The 20,473-nt window shown below is 39.7% G+C and overlaps 1 protein-coding gene across 1 annotated transcript in view; it reads right to left on the minus strand.

The window, feature by feature from the left end:
• The window catches only part of LOC146329694 (protein sidekick-1-like), a 334,563-nt gene that overhangs the window by 37,471 nt on the left and 276,619 nt on the right, over window positions 1-20,473 (minus strand). Inside the window, exons 28-30 of the mRNA XM_084714965.1 lie at window positions 17,911-18,097; window positions 16,902-17,000; window positions 8,840-9,034 (exon numbers count right to left, since the gene is read on the minus strand). Of these exons, the coding sequence (XP_084571091.1) occupies window positions 8,840-9,034; window positions 16,902-17,000; window positions 17,911-18,097 (481 nt within the window). The remainder of the gene's footprint in view (window positions 1-8,839; window positions 9,035-16,901; window positions 17,001-17,910; window positions 18,098-20,473) is intronic.

Genomic DNA, 20,473 nt, shown 5'->3' on the forward strand with positions numbered 1-20,473 from the left:
TTGTGTTTTTTTCTTTATTTATAATTACTTAGAATTATTAAAAATACTATTGTGCTGTCCTGATACCATTTTTGGACAATAAATTTATTGTAACTGTAAATTATCTTGCCTCCATAACATATCTTTGTCATAAATATTAATCACTTTGAAGGGATCACTGCAAAATATGTTCTCTTATCTATATATTTTGTTATGTTCTGTATTCTGTATTAAGAGTATCGGCCAATATATCGAAGTCAGAATTTTTTTACTCTCTAATATGTCTATCAGCATCGGCCCCAGCAATCTAGTATAGGTCGGGTCTTCGTGCAGTTAGTATTCTTAGTAAATCTTCTTTCTTTCTTTCTTTCTTGCCTCATCATAACTTCATAATAACAACCTGTCCCTCTTGACTAAAGTAGGCGGGACACAGTCCATTTTATGCAGGAGTCAAGAAGAAGTCAAATGATGTGTCAAAGAGTGCTTTTTATGGGAGCCTGAAGATGAAAGCCTTGTTAATAAAAAGTATCTCTGATTTTGTCGAACCAACCAACGCAAAGAAAGCTTTGCTATGTCGAGCCCTCAGTACTGAACAGAGGAACAGAAGTTCTAAGAGTTCTTGAAAAGACAATACAGAGTGCTTTATTAAAAATATATATATGTATATATCTGGCTTTAAAGCAGCTTTCATCAATATGTTCAAATTGCCACAGGATCAAACTGTAATGTGATGTGAAAACTTTCAGAGAATTATCACTGGGCTCTGCAGTTTCCCTCAGAGTGTTTTAGCATCTTTCAGCTCGCTGTTTTGGTTTAACAGCCCTCCATTTTTGTTCTGTTTCACTCTCATTCCTCTGATCTGCGTACTTTTCAGAAGAAAAGCTTTAAAAACCTACTGTGCACTGCCTCCCCAGCACCAAACTGCAGTAAAGCAAAGTTACAAACTAGCTGGCGAACACAGCAGAGCATTTAGCAGTTAAAGAGCAAGATATTTCCCACAGGATTTGATGGAGATGAAAAACAGAGCTAAAAGAGAGTAAATATTGAACTTACATTCATCAGGCGGACACAAACACCACTCCATATGAATGCTAATGCGCCATAACTGCTGCATGTGTAAACATGCAACTGTTTGCTAACAGGTTTGCCATATCAACATTTTGAGGTGATAATATATCAGTGTTGTGTTTTTCAGCTGCCCCCCAAGTGGCCATAAAAAATATTGTTTGAAAGCAGCATCTACAGATGAAACTGTAATTCTCTTTATTCCTGAGTCCACACTGGAAACAGTCAGGCTTGTCAGGCTGCGCTCTGGCTCAGAGAGGACAAACACTGCAGAATAAAACTGGGGAACATGTTGTCATGTAACAACAGTGACTGACTGACTGTAGCTCTAACACTTGTAGAGACTGACTTTCTTTGTATGTATGATAGAATATACATGATGATGATTTTTGGCATATCCTAATAAGGATCTATAACACATTCTTAGTTGTTAGTGTCTTCTGGTTAATTCGGAATTAAAACTAATTCACCAAGTTTCAGTCATTGTAAGAAACATCCATCTTTACTGTTTGCTTCCTGCTGTTTGTCTCCTGTTGTTTCTTGCCTTCCTATCGTCGATGTAACACAGGGCCATTTGTGCCTTGACATCGTGTGTCAGTTTGTTCCTGTACAAATGGCACTATGTTCCTTCTATTGTCATTGTTCAGTGCCTCAAGACATATAACCAAAAATAGCACCTGCACTACCTGGTCCATGTGTAAAAACACACACCAGTGTGATCAGCCTCTGAAATACTTTTTTATTGATCATCCTGATTATGATCAGTAGAATCTTAATGTCTAATAACATGCAAATTTGTTAATTATAACCACTAATGCAATTTTAAGTATGAGATGTACTAAATCTTCATTTGGCAGCAGTTGAATGCATACTATGTAAATTCTGCTGTAAGGTGGCTCTCACACTAAAATAATAAAAGATGTAGTTTGATGACTTTGTGAAGTAGTGTGGGATGATGGGAGTTGTTACCATAATTTTTAAACAACCATCTGATGTGGCTGACAAAAATCATGTTCATGGATGAGGTAATGTTAAAGTTTTACTCTCATTATGTGCGAGACGCACCGCTGCCTTGAATAAATTACTGCTGTCTCTGCATTTGAACATTGTTGGAAACATTTGGGGTAATATAAGTACACAACTCAACAAAATATATAACATTTGTCTCACATTTTTATGCAGAATTGTAACATAATGTAGCTTTAAAATCCTGGCTGCCACACTCTGAATGAGGCAAAGACATGAAAGCAGTTGTCTGAAGTGGGAAGACAGAGCGGTGCAGGAGTCTCGACAAGATGAGATAAAAGCATCACGACCTCTGAATATGAGGAGGATAAAAACTCGACTTTTTATTTGTTTCTAAATTGGAGGGAAAAGAACTGCACTCCTTTACCTCTTTAAAAGTCAAGTCACTGTTAAAACCTCTTCTTCCTTTCTGGCTACAGCCTGCGTGTTGGAGGATGTACTTCTTCTGTTGGAGGTTTTTGGAGACAAAACTGTCTTAGGAGAGTTTCTGTCACTGCTCAGCCTCCTACACCTCGCCATAGGCAGGGGCTGTCATACTCACTGTTTGAGAGTGCAAAAATCCCTGCTATTTTCACAGTTTATACCCTATGATGAGGCCAGCAGCTGCTAAAATTAGATGAAATGTTAAAGGGAAAGTGGCAACACTTTAGCTGAAAAAATACCATGGCTCCAGAGTTCTGACTGAACTCTTGATTGATAATTATTACTTTGGTTTAGAATTTAAGACTTATGGCTTTTTTCTCCCTCCTTTGGTGAAAAAAAAAAAAGACTTCCACAGCCACTGCCATTTCAACACATTGCCAGTCTCATTCTCTTTCTCACCTACTAACTGTGCATTTTTCACCCGCCCACAACAGAGCATGGTGCTGTGAGAAAGACGCCAGGGCTGCAATGTTGTTGAGTGAGAAAGGCTAATAATCCTTGTTGTCTCGCTCACCAAGTCTATTAAGTTTGGCATGTTCAGTGGATGGTATCAACAAACTGAATGCCATGATTGTCTTTGGCAGGGGTGAAAGCAACTAATTCCAAATACTAAAGTTACTGTAATTAAAGTAGTTTTTTGGGCCACTTGTACTTTTCTGAATAGATTTTCAAGTCTGTACTTTTACTTGTACTTAAGTATCCATACTAAGTACAATTTTAATTAATGTCCAACCATTCATCTGCATTTTTGGAGCCAGTAAGGTTATCTGATCGCAAACAGGCCCATGAAAATAATGATTTAAGGACAAAAAACTAAACACTGCAGCAGCACAGGTTTGCAGTAAGGGTGTTAATGATTAATCATTATTTGATTAATTGCCATTGAGAATTTTACCAGTTTAAGTAATTAATTTAATCAGTAGTCTTGAAGTGGCAGTAATTGTACCTCATTTGACATTGTTTCATCTGGTGGAGCCAGTTGTTGAATCAATTTAAACTTTAAATGAGAAAAAAAAGACAAAACAGAAAAAATGAAAATGAAATAACAGAAACATATGTTTTGTATCTCATAAATTATTATTGATATTCATGATTAAAGCTGGGGTAGGCAACATTGCTTTGGTATGATTAAGAAATAATTTCATAATAACCTTTAAGCATATTGTAAATCAAGACAGAACTAGACGTCTGCACCTTCTCTTGGCTCTGTTTTCAGCCTTTAGAGAGTCTGGGCCGTGACAGTAGACTTAAAGCAATCACAGGTGTTCTCAGACCGGGGGCTCCTATTGGCCGCTCTACTAGTGCAGCTGCGTGTGCACATTCCTTTGGTGAGACCCTGAATCAATGGTTGAAACACCTGCAGGAAAAGTTGCTATAAAATGGAATTATCAGACAGAGAATCTTAAAAAGAGTCCAGCTAATGAGCAACAGGCTCAGCCCAGGAGTTTGTCAGCTCACGCGGTTACTTCTGACAGTTGTGTTCACTCACGTCTATCGCAGGGCTTTGCCAAAGTCCGAGAGGACTGGGCGGAGTTGAGACACAGAGCTGACAGACGGCTGCTCAGAGCTGGGGAGGTCGGCGGCTTTCCAGAGGAGGAAACACTGGAGTCGCTCTGATGACGACTCCTTCATTGGCAGGAGGGGAGCTCAGTGTATGTTTCAGACTTTTGGGATTAAAAAGTGGATTTATTTTCACTTGTGTTTCTCAGACCTCTGCAGCAGTGACCGGAAGAGCCGCAGACTGGCCAGATGAGCCTCGGTAAACTGTTACCTGCGCATATTAAGCTTGTGCTGCTCATCTGGTAGGAGCGACTCAGGACGGAGAAAAAGAAACCTTACTCAGATGAACCTCAACAATCCACCATTTTTAGGCTTTCTAGCTACTGCAGCTTTAATTGATTGTTGAAAATGTGTAAACTGCACATAATCTCATTGCTTACCGTCCGTACTAGTACTCTTCTGCTTCTCCTAACTTGAGGCATGCCGACCAGCATCTACTTTAGGTAATACACTGACTGTTGATAAGTTGATAAGTACCTTATACTACCTCACATCAAACAATCTAATCTATTCCTTAAACTGGCTAGGCACCCATCACTTTTTAACAGACTACTGTTACTGGCATTTTTTCCTGACTCACATTAGGCCCCTGCAGGAGGGCTAATACCTACAAATTTTGATGTCTATATTTACTGCCGAGCAGATCTTCATTCACCTGAGTTTCTAAATGTCATTTAGTCTTGTTCTGTGTGTAAAATGCCCCACACACGGAAAGGTCATACTTTTTTATCATGTCCCCAGTAACAAGAGATTCTGCATGTCCAACCTCCAACTACTTGTCGTTGAAGCAGTGAAAACCTGCCCCGAGCTCCACGCCTGAAGCTCCTGCTTGCCTTTTTTTTCTAACTTTATCTCTGCAAGGACTTCACATTGCCCACAACTCATTACACCTCTGAGTACGGCTGCAGAGATCATAACATTTTAAAAAGCTAAAACTTTCACCTAACCTTTCCAGACTCTGCACTGGCATTACTGTAGGAAAAAGCATAATGGGTGACAAAACATAATCTCTGACTGTTTGAAAAGAGAGGACAAAATAAGCATAAAATAACTGTAGTTGTCTCCTGCAATAAACCTTCCCAAAGGCAAACCGCTTGAAAAGCACAGGTAAAATTAATTACATTAATCAAGTCACTCCTGCTCAAAATTGGCTCATTTACAGAATTTATTTAACACATCTAATTTCCTTATGCATTATTATAATTGAATGTGAATTTCATTACAGATTATTACATTGCTTTGGTGCAAAAGCCACACAAGATGCATGATTTTTATATAGTGGGAGTGCATGGAAAAAAAAGCAAATTTTACTCGTCATTAGTCAAAGCTTCCCGGCTTACACCCCATTATTCTTGTTGAATTATCCAGCAACGTAGAGAAGTAATTTTTATGCGAACAAAATGAACACATTTGTTATACTGGTTCCATTAGTGTGTGATTCAATACTGTTTCAAAATTAAGTCAGACTGTTACCATTTCTACCTCTTTCAATATATAAAGAAATAGAAGAACGAAACGGATATTTCACAGTTGGTTTTTAATCTTCAGTATACCCGTGCATAACACACACGGGGGCTTTTTGTAAAGTTTTTTCATTGTCCCCAAACAACCCCCTCGAGAGACCCATCAGCCACACACTGCTCATTCCTATAGGTCTTTTTCACAGCTGACATTTTGAATCAGCACAGCAGAAAAAGCACAAGTCCAACTTTAAACGTTAATGACGACTGTTCAGTTCAGCCGTTCATACCTGCTACTGTTATGACGTGTCAAAATGCTAGTGGCTAATTTAAGGTCTTAAAGTCCCTGAAAACTTGGTCTCAACTTTTAAGCATTTCTCTACAACATTAAATAATCATAAGCAGCGTTAATTACCTAGACTGTGACAGCCCACCACAGCCTAATTTGTCCCGCCGCAGCTTCATTATGAACCCAAAATATTTTTACACTTCTCATGACAATCTGCGCCTAGCCATAGGCAGGGGCTGTCATACTCAGTGTTTGAGTGTGTAAACGTTCCTGTTATTTTTGCAGTTTATACCCCGTGATGAGGCTGGTGACTGCTAAAATTAGAGGAAATAACGAGAAATTAGCAACATTTTTGCCGCTCCAAAAGAAAAAATTGCCTCTGCACAAAGCACGCTGGAACATTCCTGACTGGATCCAAGACACCAAGGCATTTTGAGGACACAGCGTCATTTGAGGTTGATAACATTAACTAACCGATCAGTATCCACTGCAGTCATCCACTGTTCTGAACCCAGTTTTATCATAATCCATGTAAAACAGCAGATAACGTTACTGCAGAAGTTATCATGGATAATTAATGTTAATCTAATGTTAGCTTAACTGCTCATTTACCATGCTTTGAAGGTGTGACTTTTTTGTGTGTCACCTCCATTCATATCTATGCATTTATGATTAAATTCTTCACAAGAGCAGCGACTGCTTTATCAGGACTGTGTGGGTATGGTTTGATCAGATTTAATTTATATTGTTGGCAAACAGGCAAACAAACCCACGCTGTCATCAGCTTTTGAATCAAACATTACTGCATTACGGATGGTTCATAAAAGTATGTGACATTGCCTCTTTTCAATGTTCCCCAACCCACTTCAAACCAGTAAAAAGAGCACAGATAAAAAAAAATGAACACAAAATCTCTCATGTGAAATAACCAAAATGGTTCTGTCTTTGGCAGAAAATGTGTTTTCATGTAGAACCGACCACATCCCTTCACAGTAAGAATCTGATGGGCTGATTCTCGAAGAGCTTTAAATGTAATAAAATGAATATCTGAAAGCAGTGTTTGATACAGGTGTTTAGATAAAAGAGTGGGGCACCTTTATCTCATGTTGCTTCCTATTTCTTTCTCCATGTTTTCTGTCACTCTGTACTGTATTATCAATATTCAAATATGAACTCAATACAATTTTAACTGCTCAGATACATTGAGCACCTCATGTTTTTGTGGCAGCTTGGGAGCTCATTCAGGTCAAGGGCCTCATTACAGAAACTAAGTCTGAAATCCTTTCGTTTAGGATTTCATTTAGGATTTTTTGTATTACAGAGGCACGTTTCCTATAGGAGTTTAGCTAGTATAGAGCTGTCCTAACTGAAGACTTTTAGGAATTCTTAGTTATGACGGTTAGACCCTGCACTAAACACAAAAAAACTACCAAAAATGGCAGCACCATTATTTTTAGGTCTGTATGACAATGACAATGAAGATGGGGAACAACATGAACACAAAAATATTATGATTGAAAAGCTACTCAAACTGTATGATGAAGCTTTACATTTCTTGGATCAGATATTAATGGATGTATATTGACTGCCAAGACGATTAATTTTAAATTTGACATGCTACATCGATCAAATCTTTATCCGCGACCAATAACTGTGAGGAAAAACCTTTCTTGTCAACTTTAGAATGGAAGCTGATGTACACAGCGTCTTCAAGGCGGGAATACTGCGCCTTTAGTCTGCCTCACTGTCTGTGTAAAAGGTATAGAGACGGACTGAAAGGGGGTTTTAAGTTTGTTCCACCTCTGATCCACCAAGATCAGAGCTGTGTGCACTAAGTAGGCACACACACAGACACACAGGAGGAGAGAAATCCTCCCAACAGATCATCACACAAGACGATCTTTTTAACTTTACTGTTGCAGAAAAAGGCAACAGTCTGTTATCCAGGAACACATAAAAAGCTTCATGTTATAAATCCAAGAGGTTATCGGCTCCGTGTGTGATTTTAAATGAGCAGATGAACACAATCACTTGTTGACTAGTGTGCTGTTTTGGTTCTGTGATGCACCGTGGTGATTTTATGCCAGTGAGTCCCATCTTTGAAACTGAAGTTAGGATAAGGACAAGTAGTTAGAATTTGTTTTCTGTAATGAGGTTTCTGGTTCTTAATGATCCTCTTAAAACTGGGGTCTGATTACTGCTTCAAAATAAAATTAAATAAAAAACACATACAGAGCTGGGTTGTGAATGCTGCCATCATTACCACATGGTTATTATTGAATTATTTGTTCATCTCAGCTCCACCTACATTACATTAGTAATCAGTGAAGGTGGCATTGTGTGACTCCTGTCCATCATGCAGAGTAATCAGTACAGACCCACATGAGAACAAATACTTGATAATTTACAGACTTTTATGATCCTTTATCTGTTACTTATTTTTAATTGTACAGTTAGCAGTCCTGTTTTCTCAGCCAGCTTCTGGTCCTCATTCCCCCTTCTGGTGCCCCAGGCCTGAAAACTTTCTCCTCCTGCCCATCCAAACCTCCTGCGTTACCAACTTTGCGAGCTCCCAGTCTGAGTCAAAGTCAGCTGATAGGACCACTAGTATGTGCTGCACAGTTAACTACTTCAGCAACAAGTAGTTTTAAAGTTATCCGTACATCAGAAACTCTATAAATCACAAAGCAGCCGAAGGACATCAGGGAAAACCATAAACATTTTCTCATAAAATATCCATCCTGATTTCTGCTTCTGTTGAGTTTTATAACAGTTGGCAGAGAAATCTGAACCGTCTCTGCATCAGATCCCAACTTAACTGCGGAGGCGCCTCTTGCATGCGCTCTTGCTGAGATGCCTCAGATATGTATGTTCACAATCGAATGTCTTTGTTTAGAATAATTTGATTACATAACTGAATTTGGAATATTTGTCGGTCTAACAGGACTGGTTAACACATTCCTGGTTAAAGAATCAGATATGATAGTAAAACAAAAACCATGTAAAGCTTCAGTGTATGTAGGTAGGTGTCCTTTACCTCTACGTTCTGTGGTAACAACCAAGGCTTGCTGTTCTTCGCCCCAGCCCACGGCAGTGCGAGCGATGAGTTGGAACACGTAGGTCTGCTCAGGGGAAAGTCCGGTGACGGTGAACTGCCGAGCGTTGGAGCCCACCTCCACTGTGGTCCAGCGCTGAGGATCCCTGCTGTCCAAGCGGTAGGAGATCTGGTAGCCTAGTGGGGAACAGCAGGAAAGACAGACGGAGGAGGAAAACAGTTTAAATCTGTCTGAACTTCTTGTGTGTGTATGTGTTTTTGTGTATTTTTGTGGCCTACTTTAGATCACAGAGCCCACAGGAATCAAAGACTGCACAATATGGGATTGAAAAAAGCCTAAAAACACTGCCTTCTACCACACAGCTTCATTTCTACAGTAACTCACAGAAACAAACACACTTTTCTGCAGTTCCTGAAACTGTCCATGTCTGTTTTGAAGAGATTTGATCCATAAATCCTGTGTACATATAGAGCCCTAAGGTCCGAATCAAACTAATGTGAGAATGATACATTATGTCAGTTTTACAGGTTTACAGTCACAAAGGCAAAACACAAATAGTCCCAACACATAAGTCATGTGATGGAAATGTTGTTCAGTTAATGGTCAGTTGCTGGGCAAAAAGACAACAAATCTGTCCTAATTTCTACCTGAATACTGTTCATGGAACATTGTCAGGTTCCTTTCATGCTGGTGTTGATCTGGAGCGCATACCAGCAGACTTCAGAGAACCACACACATGCGTGTCTCGCAATGGAGTGGGTAATAAATAATTTAATGACGCAGGCATTAGTCACGTTGTCGTGAGTCCACGTCTGTCCCCTGTCAGGCCACATTTTGGTAGCGAACGCATCACTAGTTCACCGGTCACCAAAGCAGCAAGTGAACCAATGAAATGATACATGCAATGTTATACTTCTGTGATTGGTTTGAATGGTGTTCAAACCAGCCCCCCAAGACCACCCCTCGAGGCTGATCAGAGAGCATTTGTTTAGTCCAGACCAGAGTTTAAGTTGGGGCTTACACCAACCCAAACGAACCGCACCAAGCATGGGGGGCATGGTTTTAGACAAAGGTGGCAAAAGCTGGAGAACGTGCTTGGAATGTGTGGCCTGAACTTAAGTGAAAAAAAAAAAAAAAGATTTCACTTTTTGCTTAGAAATGTGAGGGCAGACAAAGAAGGTTGAGAGAAAAAAGAGAAAAAGGCACAGAGCCTAATATTGAAATAAAATCATGAATTTATTTAATAAATTAGTATAAAAAGAAGAAGCACTTAAATCCAGTAAAAAGAGGTGAGCCTGTCTGTCCAGTTTTTGAAAACAGTTCAGTATTGATTTGAAGTGACTGGGCCACTACATGGAAGATATTGAAAAAACAGCACTGTTTTCTGATAAAATGTTTATGTTAAATAAATAAATTACACATAAACAGTCAAAATAGGTGTGCTAAATGAGACCAACTTAATAAAAAATTTTAATTAATTAATATTATATTTAATTTTCACAAATATGGGCAAGTGAGCATGAAACTACTGAAAATAATGTGTCATTCAAATGGTAATTTATTTATTTTTTTATGCAGCACTTGTTACAACTGATCAGGTGGAGGCCGGACAAACAGGAATTATCTTGATTCAAGGTTTATTACTGTGGGATCTCTGTCACACACCTTTTAACGGACTTAATGAATGGACATATTACACAGAGTAGGATATAAGAACAGCCGTTTTAACAACTTTTAAAATCAGGGGAATTACCTGTGCTGATATGCATACATGTTTTCTAAATGATCTGCTGCTCAAAAAGCTATTGAGGTTCGATACATAGTCCTGTTTATTTCTGTAACTTAAACTTAGCTAGCTTTTATTACAAAAACACATTTGTTTGCCTCAAGATTACCTTAATCTTGCAGAAACTGTGAATGCGTCATTTCCCCTCCACACTCGAGTGCCATGTGTAACGTGTACGCGCTTGGTATAAGCGCATCAAAGCAGTTGCTGATAAAAGGCACAATAGTTTTGGCATTAAAAAAAAGCCTTTAGGCCTACGTTTTTGTCTGAACTTTCAACAAAGGCAGCGGCCAAAAATACAAAGGCAGTCCGCCTTTGAGTTAGACAGGCAGGGAAAACCCTGACCAAGGGGGTAAATGCTCCAGACAAGGCTGGTGCGAACCCACCCTTAGACTTGCATTTATCAAAAACATGCACAAAGCTAGAGAGAAACTTAAAATTCAGCGCACACACAGAGCTCACATTCTGACATTCCCCTACACACACACTCACACACATCATATAAACATAAACCCTCTCGCCCGTCCTCTTGGCTGTGACTCATGGTGCACACGGCTTGTGTCTGTTCCTCTGTCTCATGTGCAGTAGGCCATGTAATAATACTAACACTCTTCAACACATACACACATACACTCAGGCCACTGATCCCCAACCATACTTTCCACACACCGCTGGACACTCACAAAGGCTCTCAATATGAAGATTGTATTCTACACCAAAATACACACAACAACCACACAAGTGAGCGGAGCTGATTGGTTCACAGTAAGACCGTCAGGATGGTAATCTGCTCAGAAGCACATAATCTGGTTGTGCCGGTGATAATCTCATCAGATAGTCTGATTGTGTATTAATATGAACGCAGTGTGTGGAAGATTATTGGATAACAGCGAGATAACAAATCCTCTTGCATCTAAACAATTGGGTCAGAGCACAGCATTATCTTCTGTACTGAATATCATTACGACATCACTGCTATCAGATACATGACGCTGAATCTCCATTATAAAGTGACTGTGTCATGTTAGAGAAAGCCCATCTCCATTTTCCACTGAAATTATATAACATGTGTGGCATATTTCATACTGCTTCCAAGCTTAAAGGGATAGTTTGGATATTTTGAAGTGGTGTTGTCGGAGGTATTTATCTATAGTCAGTGTATTACCTATAGGATTTTGTTTATTTTACTTTATTTAACTTCTATTTAACCAAGGAATCCTCATCGATGGTGTCCTGGTTACATACAATACATTTAAAATAATAAAACAATAAAAACAGATGTCAGTCGCAACAATCTCAGTTTGGATATGCAGCAGGCGTACCAGTGTCAAAAAACATAACGTACTGCTGTGGACAGGGTCAGCAGTTAAAATGTATTTTAGCCACCTCAATATCAATGCACTCCAGTGTAATATTATTTTCTATACACTCACTCATTAGGTAGACCTTGCTAGTACCGGGTTTGACCCCCTTTTGCCTTCATAACTGCCTGAATTCTTTGTGGCACAGATTCAAAAAGGTGCCGGAAAACACTCCTCAGAGATTTTGGTCCATATTGACATGATAGCATCAAACAGTCGCTGCAAATTTGTCGGCGGCACATCCATGATGTGGATCTACCATTCCACCACATCCCAAAGGTGCTCTACTGGATTGAGATCTGGTGACTGTGAAGGCTGGTGGAGTAAAGTGAACTCATTGTCGTGTTCAAGAAACCGGTTAGAGATGATCTGAGCTTTATGACATGGTGCGTTATCCTGCTGGAAGTAGCCATCAGAAGATGGGTACACTGTGGCCATGAAGGGATGGACATGGTCAGCAACAATACTCAGGGAGGTTGTGGTGTTTAAATAATGCTCAGTTGGTACTAAGGGGCCCAAAGTGTGCCAAGAGAACACCCAACAGTTGTGTCTGTTTCTTGTTTATACTGTTCCAATTGTTTATATTTCCTCTTGTTCATACTGTTCCTTTATGTTTCCTGTTGTTTATCTTGCTTGTTTATTTATTTATTGCTTTTGTGCCCTTTGACTTGATCTGATTTCCTTGTTGTGGGATTAATCAAGGATTATTATTGCATATTTTCTTCTAAGAAAAGGCCCATCTAAAAAATCAATATCAGATTTAAGTGTACACTACATTTAGAATATTCTCAAATCTCTCTCCAAAGCCGACAGACTCTTCTGGCAAAAACAAAAACAAGTTGCTGGTCAACCACTGGTTTCATCTGTGAGTTTGTTTATGTTATTGCGTGACTTCAGTGAAACTGAACTAACCCTGAACTAAACACTGAAGTCACACAATAACACAAAGCAACTATGGATGAGAACTGCATACATCCCACTAGAAAAATCCAAACAATCCTTTTGAGGCATTTAAAAATGTGTTTCTATACACACTTATTTGCTTTTAGTTGTGTAATGTTCATTGGCCTTGTGTGAAAAACTCATAGCAATGGCAATGCTACTAAAATATAGTACATTCTCTCGCTGTCCAACATTTCTACTCTACATAACAACTGTATAAAGTATTAAATCACATGTCCCCATGCTTAGTTTCACCATAGTTTTCACCACACCTAACATCTATGGATAGAGGTGCTGAGACGCCTCTGAAGGGCTTATGTACAACCAATCCCTTTAAGCTTGTTAGTCTTTTCCCTCCAAATCATACCTGACTGCTGAACAAAGAGACTATCCATGTAAGTGGAAATGAGAATTTTTCACCGTTACACTCTTAATCAATTTGGTTAATATTTCACAGTTTACTTTAAGTGTTTAATGGACTGTTTTGTATTAGATTTTATGTTTAGTAAGCCCTGAAGATGTAGTAAATGCCGAGATTATGAATGCATTAATTGACGTAAGTGGGAATAATGATGACTAATTTACTCCTGGGTTTACTGCTACTGTTCTAATTTGTGATGTTTTCTTAATGTTTTCCTTGTCATACATAGAAAACAATCATCCATCCAACTCTGATTAAATTCCTGCACTAATAAACTGTTGGAAATGGTTTTGGAGTTCTGTGATTAAATGTGCGTTTCACCAGATGTTCTATGAGCCAACAAAACCACCATCATTGTAGTTGTTCTATGCAGTGAGTACAACTAATATAGCAATCATTATAGTATACTATTCTTGCGGTGTGTATGGTAAACAGTTTCGTGCTCAAAGGTAGTGATGCCATATGTGAAGTGACAGGTGTCAAACGGCAACTTTGAAATGTCTCTGTCAATTTCACTTCACGAAGAGACAAAATGTTGTGCAGCAGTGAGCAGCTCCTCTTCTCCATTTGAGCACTGCATTGTGGCACAGCAGTATACAGCAGCAGCACACTCAAAATCAAGTGTTCTATAATATGCATACTGACTTTTGTTGAGTACTTTAGTGCAGTGGTTCCCAGACGGTGTGCTGCTGCCATGGGATTTTGTAAAAACCATCCATTATTATCGCAATATACAACTATACAAAAGCTTTTAATGAATCTTTAATTAACGTGTCAGTACTTTGTATGCACTAATTTCCCAATACAGAGGCAAAGACTATATCCTGAAAAAATCCTCTAAAAACCCTCCTCCAAAACGAACCTCAGTTTTCGCTGCAGTTGCTCGATGGTGGGAATTTCTGTCTCTCTTTCCCTTTTCAGTTCTGTTACTTGATTTTTAATTTTGTGACCTGTCTGGTTAAATGGGTGCGTGCTGCTTTAATAATAAACATTTCATGAGTAATATAGGTGATTTTTATTTGACATTAGTAAATAAAAATAAATGTTTACAGAGTGATATCATGTGTTACAGATGCTATTTTGCTTGGATATGAATACAGGTGTGCCCTCAGATTTTGCGTTCCCTGTGGCTTTATTGTATGAACACACTACATCAGGCCTATTCAACCAGCGCACGTGTTGAATTTTTCTTTGGCTCGCACGAGGCTGCCTGCAAATAAGCCTGGCATGTGTGTGATATGATAAACAAAATTAAGATACATATCTCTGAGCTATTTGTGACATCTGAGCCATGGAATGAATGTTCTGAACTAATACGGTTATGTCTTTTTAAAGCATGGTTAAAGCAATGCGCTGTGATCGGCTGCAACAAGATTACACCCGCTCTGCACCTGCCGTTCTCGCAGTCAAGCCTCGAGTTGCACTCTGGCCTGGCAGGCTACAGAGAAAATCAAATAAACAAAGCTCACAACAGCTTCAAGATGTCTCTCTCAAAACTAAAGAGACATAAATTTGATTGTGAAAATGGACAATTCCAGAGTGAATGGCGAATACTTTGCCAGCTGCAACAAGTAATAGACCAGTATGTTTATTGTGCAACGGATGCATAGCTGTGATGAAAGAATATAAAGTGAAGAGGCACTACAAGTCTAATCATGGTGTTTTCTGCCAGTTTTCCTGAGGACTAAGAGGAACGGAGAAGTGAAGCACAGGGACTGCTAGCATCTTTCCAACAGAGCCAAGTTGCCCTTGGTTATAATGACACTGTAAAAGTGAAAAAAGGGATGCCCATGACTACTTATTCTAAGTAGTAGAAGTAGTCAGTACTATTCCATGTAGTAATGTATCTATTAACATTATACTGCAAGAGTTATTTGTAGGAAATAACTGACAACGTATTCTAGAGCTGCAATGACTTATTGAACAGTTGTAAACTGTCAAAATAATCGCTAACTACTTTTATTGTGGATTAAGAAATTTTCTGAAAAGTTTAAAATATGAATATTTTCTGGTTTCTTTAGTGCCTCTATGACAGTAAACTGAATATCTTTCAGTTGTAGACGAAACAAGACATCTTAAGACGTCATTTTGGGTCTTTGGGACACAGTGATCAATATTTGTCACCATTTTATGAAACAAACACCTAATTGATCCATCAAGAAAATGGTCAACAGATTAACTGATGATGAAAATACTCTGCGGTCCATAAGAATCCAGTGATTTTCCTATTTGCTTATAGCATTTGCTATTAAAGTTGAACAGCCCTGCACCATGTACTGAAAACTTCATTATAATTAGTGTGTAGTATGGAGCTGGGATGCAGTTTGCCACTGGGATGTTTGTATGTGTGTGGCTGTGAAAACACAAATGCTTCTCTCTGCTTTGTGCCAAATGAGATCATGCACCTTCTGTGGTCTTGTTTCTCCTCTGTTCACCTTCTGTGTCAGTCCCGAATGGGTTGAGAACCAAGGAGAAATGAGGCAGCTACTAAAGAAACCAGTGCGCTACAGTTATTTGTATCTGCATAAACACACACATACTCATACAGTCTCTCTCACACACACACACACACACACACACACACACACACACACACACACACACACACACACACACACACACCATGTACCCAGCAAGGACGCAGCAGGACTGCATGTTTGTGTGTGTCTGTGTGATCCAGGGAGAGAGATTTGCCCTCCCACTCATCCTTCTGTCACAGAGTGGTGTCGCACTAAATGTCCTCCCCCTTACAATACAGTCACACATCACTCACACTGTCCTGCTCAACTCCCTCCCCCACTGAGAGGACAAACACGGCTCCTTTCTCCCCTTTGTGCAACGTACACACACACACACACACACACACACCTGTCCCTCCTCTCACCTCCATACATCTCCTCTGCGCTGTCTCTTCCCTTCTGTTCTCTCTGTTTCCAGCTCAGCAGCTCTCACATTCCTCTCGCCTCTAAACTCGCCTCTCTTCCTCTTCATTAATCTGTACTTTCAAATTCACTCCGCATGCCGTGATTCGCAGTTTCAGAAACAAGTAATACGTGTTTATATATGAGCCTATGTATGCATTAGGAAAGGTGTCTTGCTTCAGCAGCTATAATAGCCCCTTTCCTGGGTACAAGCTTGATCACTGACACTCACACACACACACTCACACATAAACACCTACAAACCTCGGCAGTGAAGTGGAGAGTAGTGAGGAGAGAGCTGACCCTTGTTTGAAAGCTAAAAACAGAATCAGCTCTTTTCCATTTTACGGCTTTTACTTCCTTCCTTCCCTTGAAAGATCACAGCAGTAGTGTGTGTGCGTGTTTCTGTGCGTGAGTGTGTGTGTGTGTGTGTGTGCACGTGTTTAAAACTGCTAACTCACTGCCTCCATGAGCCGAGCTCTGTCCTTCAGCAATTGAAAATAAATCTATTGTCACCACAAGCGTAAAACTCTGGATTATGATTTCAGTGTTGCTGTCTAATATCTGCATTCTTGTATGTATGTGTGTGTGTGTGTGTGTTTGTTTTTGTACCTAATATGATGCCGTTGGGGTTTGTGGGTGGCTGCCAAACCACCCTAACTGATGATAATCGAACTTCTGGAAACACCATCCTGACAGGGGGGCCTGGGACTGGAGAGAAAAATAGAGAAGGGAGTTGGCAGCAGAATGAGACTGTGATGATAAATACAAAGAGCAGCAGCAAGAAGCACAAAAGGACTCCTTCAATACTTTAATGAGAAAGACTGCGTTCAACATCAAGCACTTATATTCTAATAAGTTAGTATGACGGTACCAAAGCTCACAGAAGTATGTGCATATGTTCTCCACACACACAGATATATAGAGCGAGCATCTTATACATTTTAAGAGACTATTCTAAAAGACACAAAATAGAAAATGTAATTTTCTTTGTTATACGTCTTTCGTCCTGATAAAACTAAATGTTCCACACGATCAAATACATGTCAAAGGGAGTGTGCATGTCTATATGTGTGAGTGTGTGTACAGTATGTGTGTGCGTGGGGCTGACAGACAGGATGGAGGTTCATTATACATTGCCGGGAATTGACTTCCCCGTTCTTGTTTCATCCTGAAATGAGAAAAACTTTTCAAACGTGACACTGTTTGATAGAGGATGAGTGCAAGTGTGTGTGTGTCTTTCTTTGTGTGTCTTTGTGAGTGTCTCTATGTGTGTCTGTCTGTGTGTCTGTGTTTCATTATTCAAAAACACCAGACCAGGTTGCTGGAATCTTGAAAAGTCTGCCATTGTTTTATCTGAGGAGATCTGCACACGTTACACACTAACACACACACACATCCTCAGTGTGTTCTCCATGTCTGGGCTGAAGAGGGGGTGTGAGGGGTGAGCTGAATGCAGTGGATGATCAGTGAAGTGGGGGAAAGAGGCTGCTGGCTGTGCTGACAGCAGAGGTGTGAAGAGGTGAAAAACAGCTACCGGGGTGAGAAGGAGGCAAAAGTGTTGAACAAACCGCAGGACAGAAGGTCAGTGATCAGACAGAAACAGAGACAGAGATCTTACCGTCTTCTTTGGTTCTGAGCAGTATGGGGCTGCTGAGGGGGCCGTCGCCCATCTGTGTGTATGCCAGCACCTGCAGCACGTACATGGTGTATTTTTGGAGGGCCCCGAGGACCCGCGACATGCTCCCTTCTCCTTCTGCCACCTGAACACTGGGGGGACCTTCTGTGTCCTTCTCACGGTACAACACCTGGACCCAGACACGCAGACACAAAGATTTATGTCACACATGTGATCAAGATCAGAAATATAGATAAAAGGTGGTCATATATGTAGAGTTAGATCTCTGCAGTTTACTCTGTCACCTCTCTGTGTGCTGTTTTGTGACTGTCGACAAATACCATTAAGACATTAAGGGGCAATGGGACTGCAACGCATTTACACTATGCTACAAACACCAGCGGCATGATGAGGCAACGAGCATCTGTGCCATGCTGCATGTTTGTTCAACTTTGGGTAAAACTCTGCATTCATTACTGCCTCTTTTTACCCAGCCATCCAATCACAGTGGAGGACTGGCAGGACTAATACCACTCCTCGAACCAGGCGCCATCCAAATAATGGTACTTGCTGGGGTGTTTCCTTGCCCAAAAAATCTCATGGTACTGTATCTTATGCCAACATTTTTATATTCAGCATTTGCTGACAACATAAACTCTGCAAGTTTGGGTATTTGTAACACATAAATTAACTAACAGTTAATTTATGTGTGGATATTTTGTATTATGGCAACCAAAGTGTCAGCAAAGACACTAAAAAAAACGCTGTGCCTCCAAAGTACTCCCAGTTGGGCATTTTCATCTGGTAGACACAGCCCATTAGACCAAAGCAACTTTTCTATAGCCCTCAGTCCCAAACCTGTTCCTTTTTATTTGAAATGTAAATCTTTAAAACTGCTACAATCAATATTTTAATATTAACAATGGACTGAATGGAACAGTGCCACTCTCTGACCCAAATCTTACAGGTGATACTTTGTCAGTGTTTTGTTCATGGCTTGTTTCTGCCGGCCAAAAGTGGATTCAAATGTGTATGTATAAACAAAAATATAGTTTCAGTGCACTGTTACTGTTACTCAAACGTTAAGTATCAAAAGTATATTTATTGGGAACTATTTTAAACTACAGATTCTGAGAGCTAGTGAGTATTTACAGCACTCGAGCAGGAGATCCAAAATGTTTTCAGCTCAGGACCCAAAAGAGAAATCTGGTGCCTGCCCAGGTCCCAAACTGACAAAAATGTCCATAACATCTACATTTATAAACTGATAAAGAACACAACAAACCATGACTTTAAAGTGCATATGAATGAAAACTTTGTCATTCTGAGTTTCTCACCACTTCGTAACGGACTTGTCTGAAGTGAAAGGCTAAAGAGCTTTTAATTTGAAAGGATACAGGAAGTGTTGAGCTTGTATTAACAGCAGAATACAGTGAGTCTCAAAGGGCAAATGGGAGAGGATCAAATCGAGGCTTAATACTGAAATATTGTAGTGATTGCCCACATTTCCCATCATCCCAAGTGCTGGACTGAGTAGATTGTTAAGTTAGCTGTTTTGTCTTCCAAGATGCAAATCTTACTTTTTGTTAGTGTTTGTAATGGGCCTGTTCAGAACATGCTGGATTATATTGGTAATTATCTTACTGTATTTTAGCTGTATTAATCTACTGTGTAGAGTGGAGTTCTTGCCTCATGGTGAATGTCATTATGGCTGATGTCGCTGAGAGCTGCTGTTTGTCTCATTTCATGCTGCCTACCAAAATATGACCACTTGCACTTATCAGACAGAGGGAATTAGAACTGAAGAGCTGCCTCTAAAACAAGCCTGTTTCAAACAGACGCCTATTAACATCGGCCACTGTATGAGGAAATAAAGTACACATTTTACTCAAGATCCAAAGTTTGGGAAAAGCTGCACTAGAGAAGTGTTGAATTGACTCACAATACAATGCCATGTTCATCATAGTCAAGTCGATTCAATTTTATTTTATAAATCACAACCAATACCTACACACAGCAAACTATATTAGTGTTGTCATGAAACTAAAACTTCTAATTTTGAAACAATTCCTTGATAAATAGCAACATTCAATACCATAGGGATTGATTCCATTGGGAAAAATTAGGCTCAAACTGATAAAAAAAGAAATATAACAAGGTTATGACATGACAACGGCTACGGCAAATGAGACGAATGATGAAAAGATCATTGTGAGTACGTGAGAGGAAAAGGGACTATATGGGCACTGCAGCAGTGTGTGTCAACTCACTGTCAGAGAGGAGAAAGCGAGAGAGTGCAGCTGATACTGGAGTATCGATACTGTGAAAAATGAGTACTGAAAGTATTTCAAATATTCAGTATTAATATTTATCGATATGTTGATATTTCTGACAACACTATAATGTACCATATAATGAAGGAACATGTCAGCAACTGCAACAGTGTGGCTCACTGATATGTTTTAACAGCAGTGGACGTTTGTGGCACAGAGGAATAGGCCACATACAGAGGCAATACCTGCTAGCCCCTGTCTTTTCATGGGATTTGTTGACAATAAGAAAAAGA

This window comes from Lutjanus erythropterus, chromosome 3 (assembly GCF_056507025.1).
Source record: "Lutjanus erythropterus isolate fLutEry1 chromosome 3, fLutEry1.hap2, whole genome shotgun sequence".
Classification (NCBI taxonomy): Eukaryota; Metazoa; Chordata; class Actinopteri; order Lutjaniformes; family Lutjanidae; genus Lutjanus; species Lutjanus erythropterus.